Raw genomic sequence first — 8125 nt, forward strand, 5'->3', positions numbered from 1 at the left:
GTGAAATGAATTGATTGCGGCGTTTCCGTGTTGGGCACAGAGGGGAGATCGATGGTAATTGAGATTTGATACAGTAGTATTTTTTAGGCTAGATATGGTACAGAGTAGCATATTACGATAGATGGATAGTGAGCTGAAGAAAATAAATGCAGAGCGATTGAAAATGTTTCTGATCTAATTTGTACCGTGATTGGTTGAGACCATAATTGCCGTGAGCGTTTGGAATATTTGGGAGTTTTTCCATGACAATGAAATATACCTTTCATAGTTAATTGATAGCGTGATTGATTATATCAAGATCGCTACGAAATTAGATCCGATGAAACGGAGACTATGAGATTATATTGCACAGACATGATGCTCCGAATGACAACCATCAAACGCGTTAAGTGCTAAACGACTAACTCCAATGTAATAGTAAAGATTTATTTATTAATTGATAAGCTTTCTCAGCAAAAAAAAGCTTCTCCCCGGCCAGGAAGCAGCGAGTGTGATGCGAGAACAATTCACCGGCTTGGCACGGACATACTCCTAGGAGAAGGATTCCAGGTTCTCACCATTGGCACGTACTCGTAGCAGTATCCACTCCGTCCTGCACGCTCAACAATTACTGCCACGCCACACATAGATACGCTCCTGCGTCTTCCTCCTCTGTCTCTACCCGTGCCGGCGTAATTAAGGAACTCAGAGCTCCCAGGAGGAACGACGCGCCAATTTACTCCCTCCAGTTCGTCTCCCGTGTGACGGCGAGGGAGGCGCTCAATCCTCACGAGACCTCCCTCCCCGTATCAAATTCTAGCTCTGCCTTCCTCCCGCTCCCCTCTCCTTCGCTGCTCGCTTCAAATACCATTCAGGTTCCAACTTCTTGATCCATCTTCCAAGGCCGGACAGCCATTTTTGCAAACCAAAGCAATCACCTCAATTGCTTAGGTAGCCATTGAGAGTCAGGAGACGAGCTAGTATGGGTTTCCTCGGCCTGTTCGCCGGACACATGCTCTTCGTCCTGCTCCTGTTGCTATTTCCTGTTCCTGACGCTGCTGCGAGCCAGGAGCCTCTGCAGCAGAGCTACATTGTGCAGCTGCACCCGCGCGAATCCACCGGCGGCGAGGCAACGGCAACGCTCGCCTCCACCAAGAACCACCACTGGCACCTCTCCTTCCTCGACAAATCAGTACTGCATTCTTCCTCCGGGGAGCATCAGCTGCCGTCGTCGCGCCTGCTGTACTCTTACCACACCGTCTTCGACGGCTTCGCGGCGCGGCTCACGGCCGGCGAGGCTGCGGCGCTGCGTGAGCTACCCGGCGTCGCGTCCGTGCGGGAGGACCGTCGCGTCGAGCTGCACACCACGTACTCGTACCGGTTCCTGGGGCTCAGCGTGTGCCCGACCGGCGCGTGGGCGCGCGCGGGGTACGGCCGCGGCGCCATCATCGGGGTGCTCGACACCGGCGTGTGGCCCGAGAGCCCCAGCTTCGACGACCGCGGGATGCCGCCTGTGCCGGACCGGTGGCGTGGGGCGTGCGAGGCCGGGGAGCGGTTCAACGCGACGAGCTGCAACCGGAAGCTCGTCGGCGCGCGGTTCTACTCCAAGGGCCACCGCGCAAACTACCCGACGGACCCGTCGGAAGCGGCGGCGTCGGTGCCGGAGTACGCGTCGCCGCGGGACGCGCACGGGCACGGGACGCACACGGCGTCCACGGCCGCGGGGGCCGCCGTGGCCGGAGCCAGCGTCCTCGGCGCCGGGGCCGGCGAGGCGCGCGGCGTGGCCCCCGGCGCGCACGTGGCCGCGTACAAGGTGTGCTGGTTCAACGGCTGCTACAGCTCCGACATCCTCGCCGGGATGGACGACGCGGTGCGCGACGGCGTCGACGTGCTGTCGCTCTCCCTCGGCGGCTTCCCCATCCCGCTGTTCGAGGACAGCATCGCCATCGGCAGCTTTCGTGCCACGGCACGCGGCGTGTCCGTCGTGTGCGCCGCCGGGAACAATGGGCCGGAGCCCAGCTCCGTGGCCAACGAGGCGCCCTGGGTGCTCACTGTCGGCGCCGCCACTCTGGACCGGCGCTTCCCGGCTTATGTTCGGCTCGGCAACGGCCAGGTCCTGTACGGCGAGTCCATGTACCCGGGAAAAGTCGATTTGAAAAATGGCGGGAAGGAGCTGGAGCTGGTGTACGCAGCAGGTGGGTCCCGTGAAGCGATGTACTGCATGAAGGGGGCCCTTTCCGCGGCAGACGTCGCCGGAAAGATGGTCGTGTGCGACCGTGGAATCACCGGCCGCGCGGAGAAAGGCGAAGCGGTGAGAGAAGCAGGCGGCGCAGCCATGGTGCTCGCGAACTCCGAGATCAACCGGCAGGAGGACTCCGTGGACGTGCACGTCCTGCCGGCCACGCTCGTCGGCTACCAGGAGGCGGTGGAGCTCAAGAACTACATCAGCTCGACGGCACGACCCGTGGCGAGGATCGCGTTCGGCGGCACGCGGATCGGGCGGGCGCGCGCGCCGGCGGTGGCGCTGTTCTCGGCGCGCGGGCCGAGCATGACGAACCCGTCGGTGCTGAAGCCGGACGTGATCGCGCCGGGGGTGAACATCATCGCGGCGTGGCCGGGCAGCGTGGGCCCGTCGGGGCTGGAGTCGGACGCGCGGCGGTCCAACTTCACGGTGCTGTCGGGGACGTCGATGGCGTGCCCGCACGTGAGCGGCATGGCGGCGCTGGTCCGGTCGGCGCACCCGTCGTGGAGCCCGGCGATGGTGCGGTCGGCGATCATGACGACGGCCGACGCGACGGACCGGCAGGGGAAGCCGATCGCGGACGGCGACGGCGGGCGCGCCGACGCGTTCGCCATGGGCGCCGGGCACGTGAACCCGGCGCTCGCCGTCGACCCGGGCCTGGTGTACGACATCGAGCCGGCGGACTACGTGACGCACCTGTGCACGATGGGGTACACGCAGCGGGAGGTGTTCAAGATCACGCACAGCGCCGTCAACTGCAGCGAGTTGCTGGAGGGGAACCAGGGGTTCACGCTCAACTACCCGTCGATAGCGGTGGCGTTCAAGGGGAACGGCAGTGAGTCGTCGACGGTGGTGCTGCGGAGGACGGTCACGAACGTCGGCGCGCCCAACTCGACGTACACCGCGCGGGTGGCCGCGCCGGCCGGGGTGAATGTCAAGGTGACGCCGACCACGCTGACGTTCGGGGAGTTCGGCGAGAAGAAGAGCTTCCAGGTGTGGGTGGACGCGTCGGCGGCGGGGAAGAAGGACAGTGCGGATGGGTACTTGGTGTGGAAGCAGCAGAGCGGAGGACAAGGGAGGCGGCGCACGGTGAGGAGCCCCATTGCCGTGACGTGGCCCGTAGAATAGAAGGACCAGTCGCTAGCCGATCAGGATCAGCAGCTTGCTGGTAGATAGTGCCTGATTCTCCACTCTGTAACTCTGTATCCAGGATCCGATTAACACCAATGATTAGAGCAGGGGAAGTGTTGATGATTCAGTAATCAGTACCCCTCCGTACAGTCTGGTATCACGCTGTTGGGCCACAGAGGTCTCACCTGCCATCGTAACCGTACGCGGTGCGATCAGACGGCCGAGATACTTTCTCGTGGTAGTTTCCCTAGTTCTTAGATATGCTTGCCCCCGACCCCGAGGCCCCAAAAGCAGCCGCAAACCCTCTCCCCGCCACCTCTGCTGCGAATCTCTCAAGCGACGGAAACAGCAACCTCCCTTCTCCGACGTGCCCGTCAGTCATGGTGAATTCCTTGTTATCTCAACCCACTATGTTCCCTCCCAACTCAATTTGTGTAATTTAGGGTACCGTGCGAATTTTAGGTTGATACACAGCGATCGCATATCAGGGGCGATGTTTCAATTCGGAGGAATGTTGAACTATCTTGTTTCCTTTTTCCCATAGGCCTGAACTAAGCAGGTAGATCAGGCTGGGGAGGGCATTGCAGAGGACTGAAATAAGAGAAGATCGAGCCGGGAGAGTTCAAGAGCAGAGATGATTCGAAGATTTGTGCATCTAATCGTGGACGATCTCAAGAGCAGCTACACTCTCCGCAGGATCGACACAGCGCCCCTCTTCGCCGGCGCTCGCAAGGACCTGGGCATGCCGACCGCTCGACCGCCACCACGCCCAGTCGTTTGCTTCGACGCTACTGGCAGGAATGTTTACGACGACCAGACAGAGTTTTTCCTCCTGGGCAGCAAGATCGTCAGCATCAGCAAGAACCGGCGCACCATCATGTACGACGCATCGACCTCCACCGTGTGCGCAGGTCCTGAGCTGCGACAGGGCAAGGGTTTCGGCCCTGCCTGGGCAGCTCTAGATGGCAATCTGTACCTTGCCAATGCTTCCGACGGTGGTCACAACAAACCGTGCTTTGAGGCCCTGCGCTTCGATGACCATAAGAAGGACTGGTTATGGGAGCTACTTCCCTCGCCGCCATTCTTGGATCTTCCTTTTTCCAACTGCATTTTCATCAACTCTTTCGCCGCAGCAGGGGATGGCAAGAAGCTGTGGGTATCTACATCGAAGGACGGCACATACACCTTTGACGTAACGACTGAAGCATGGTGCAAGGAAGGAGATTGGACACTACCTTTTGCGGGACAAATGCAATACATTCCTGATTACAACCTGTGTTTTGGGTTCTGCGGAGCATCAAATAACCTGTGCTCAGCTGACCTTATAGCCGGCGCCTCGGAACCCCCAAGGCTCAAAGATGTGTGGGAAGATGCCGATGGCTACGATGGAGCAAAAGGGTGGCACTTGGCTCACTCCTACCTTACCTATCTAGGCTCTGCAAGGTTTTGTGTTACTAGGTTCTATGACACTCGGCGGACTGAATGCTACGTGCCATTGTGTGATGTAGCTGTCATGACGGGTGTGGAGGTGAAGCATTCCTCCTCTGGCGCGGGGGAGCTGCAGCTGACTAAGGGGGCTTCCAGGTGCTACAAGTTCGCCAAGGGGAGCACGATGTCTGGCTGGGCATTGTGATTTGTGACCAAGCACACTACCACTGCATCAGCTCTACCATAGTCTTGGGACGTACTCCACTGGTGATGTTCTCTGCATTAGCCCGCAGCTGCCTACCAGCTCTCTCATACTTGGACTCCATAAAGTCATATGCGATAAGCATGTAATACTGTATGCAACAAACATAAGTTATGGTACCATATGTCAGGCTTGGTTTTGTTGATCATGTACTTTGAATTATGCCATAACTTATAGTGCTGATATTTGAGATGGTTAGATCCGCACTTATCTATCAACTATACTTGTAAGAATTCGAAATAGATGCCCACAAGTTACTGACGGATGCTGAGGTCTTGTGAAATCTTGTTTGTCTAGGTAACGTATATATTGGTGGGTCATTCAATTCACTGTTGAGTTGGAGCTAGTCCTATCTTACTAAATATACAAGGATGTCGCCTAAGGGGATGGGGGAATAAAACTATCTTGTTTTGTCGTGGTGGCGTCTCTTAAACTCTTGTAACCGTGTTTCGCCTGAGGGATTTATTAATTTAAAGTCGGGCACCTGGTGCCTTTGGTCTAAAAAAAAAACTATGTTTCACTACTTGAGGGTTTAAAAAAAAATAGTGCTAGGAGGAACTAGACACTAAATGATATATAGTAGAAGCGGGACCTCGGCGTGAGAATTCCAGAAATTCGTTCCTGGCAGGATTCAAACTCTGGTCGTTGGGGTGCGCCACTGCGACCCCAACCACTAGGCTATGCCCACGTCCTCTACTTGAGGGTTTAACAAAGCGGAATAAAACTATGTTTTACTTGTTAAGTAACACCAACAAACTATGGTAAGCAAGATAAGCAAAATGGTGATAGCAAACTAGATATAGAACATCAAACACGAAGGCTATCACAATGTAAAACACATAGGTAAAGGAGCTCGGGTTGAGAAGGGTAACCGGTGCACGAGGAGACGAGAATGTCCCGAAGTTCACACCCTTTCGGGTGCTACTCTCCGTTGGAGCGGTGTGGAGGCACAAGTCACTCCAAGAAGCCACTAAGGCCACCATAATCTCCTCGAGCATTTCACACCAAAGGGAAAGTCTCGATCCACTAAGGAACCCTTGAGGGTGGTCACCGAACCCGTACAAGATTGAGGCAAACACCCAAGTATCAAGCTTGAGGCAAACTCCACAACACCGGAGGCTCTCAAGTACAGGGCCACAATGGCTACAACATGTCACACACAGCTACAAGGCCACAAAGTCCCCAATGCCTCACAAGGGCAACAACGCCACAAAGAAAACAAGGCCACAAAGGCTACTACGCCACAAAGGCGATAAGGCCACGAAGGCTACAACATCACTAAGGTCAACATGCCCTTTAGGGTTCTTGGAACCCTAGAGGCAACACACACACGAACTCACACGACTCCGAAACCCCGTATAGAACCCAAACCGATGCACCTAATGTAATGGCTAAGGACACCACTAAGATGCTCAAGTACTTCCCTCCCAAATTCCAACAAAGCTACAAAAACTATTTGGGAAATAAGGGAGGAAAAAAATAGGAGGAGGAACACTAAATTATTCCAAGATCTAGATCTAACAAGATCGCCTCACAAGGAGAGGAATTCACTTGGTGGAGCACTAGATCTAGATCTCCCCTCTCCTTTCCTCCAAAAAGATGCAAGGAGTAGTGGAGGGATCAAGCTCTTCAAGGTCAACAATGGAGGAGAGAGAATAGATGGGGAAGAGCTAACTTATGCTAGGGAAGAGGACACCCTTTTATAGGGGTCTACGAATCCAACCGTCATGTTCATGTTCCACTCAACCGGTACTACCGCTTTGTGAAGCGGTACTACCGCCTTAGGTAAAACTCATCCCTTCAGCGAAGGACACGTGGGGCTCAACCGGTACTACCGGTGTCGGTACCGTCAAGGTAACGGCATTCGTTCTGTGAGCCCTGGACTCAGCCCGGTACCATTGCGGTACCAGGGCGGTAGTACAACACGTATTTGCTTACCCGGTACCAGACCGGTACCTGAACGGAACTACCGTGTTTCGCCATCACTGGCGACTCAAGCGGTAGTTCCGGTCCAGGTACCGTCAAGGTACCGGCAGGCACTCTGTGAGTTTTCCCGAAAAGGCGGTATCGCCAGCGGCACCTCAACCGGTACTGAAAGGGAGCGGTACTACCGCCGCGAGGCTCTAATCTGACGTGTACATGGTGCTAAAGGAGGTAGCGTTACTACCGCTCTCAGCATCGGTACTACCGGGGTTTAGCAGAGACCTTATTTCCCTTTTTCTTTTACACTAAGAACTGCGATACGAGAAATGCAATATCTCAAAATTGGGAACTCCGATTAGGACGAAACCAATTTTGTTGGAAATAGGACGACAAGAGCTACCCCTACAAAAAATACGGATTTAGAGTTGTGTAAGGGTATATTTCCCCTATGTGTGGTTTTGGTAATTAATGACAACCCCTATGGACTAATGTTTTCATTGAGTTTATATGAAGGAATATTCCATAGGAACTACTTGTAGTTCATGTGTTGGATTCAAGTATGGATGCCATGAAGATAAAGATATACCTTGTGTATTGGCATCAAGATCATCGATTTGAAGATATATATGTGATATGATCAAGAAGAAGAAATGAAGATGGAGTTCTTATGTGGAACTCAATATTAGCCATGCTCTAGCTTTTATGATAAGCAATGAATGATCAAGATCTTGAGTGCTTGATTCCAAGTGAAGAATTCAAGTTATGGCTCTAAGTCGGTGTCATGATAGTCTCATGAGTTGAGCTATGGTTGACTAAGATTTAGAGCATGCAAACAAAGGAAGAATTATATATACACCTCAAGATAGTATGATAGAGCATGAGAAGATACAAGCTTGACCAATACAAAGAGTGAAGAATAGATTCAAGATTGGTCAACATATGAAGCATGAAGAATGTGCCACGAGAAGTCATGTGGTATGGTAAGCCGTGTCAATCATGCTTTATGAACTAACCCATCACATATGTTCTCTTGTGTTGTCTATGTGGGTTAGGTATCTTTCCATGGGCATGCATCAAAAGTGAGATCTCATATAGCCCTTGAGAGGATGACGTCAAGTGGTGATCGTCATCAAGGTTGAGTTGGGCAAGTTCAAGTTGAG

At 53.9% G+C, this 8125-nt stretch overlaps 1 protein-coding gene across 1 annotated transcript; it reads left to right on the forward strand.

Annotated features, from left to right (window-relative positions):
* The first annotated feature begins 961 nt into the window (after nucleotides 1-961).
* Nucleotides 962-3349, forward strand: LOC124694644 (subtilisin-like protease SBT1.2). The gene has a single exon (XM_047227610.1). It carries the CDS (start codon nucleotides 962-964, stop codon nucleotides 3347-3349), a length of 2388 nt encoding a protein of 795 aa, XP_047083566.1.
* Nucleotides 3350-8125: the final 4776 nt, after the last annotated feature.

Source organism: Lolium rigidum, chromosome 3 (genome assembly GCF_022539505.1).
Source record: "Lolium rigidum isolate FL_2022 chromosome 3, APGP_CSIRO_Lrig_0.1, whole genome shotgun sequence".
Classification (NCBI taxonomy): Eukaryota; Viridiplantae; Streptophyta; class Magnoliopsida; order Poales; family Poaceae; genus Lolium; species Lolium rigidum.

Coding starts and splice junctions, on each gene's coding strand:
- LOC124694644 (XM_047227610.1), top strand. CDS start 962: ATGGGTTTCCTCGGCCTGTTCGCCGGACACATGCTCTTCGTCCTGCTC.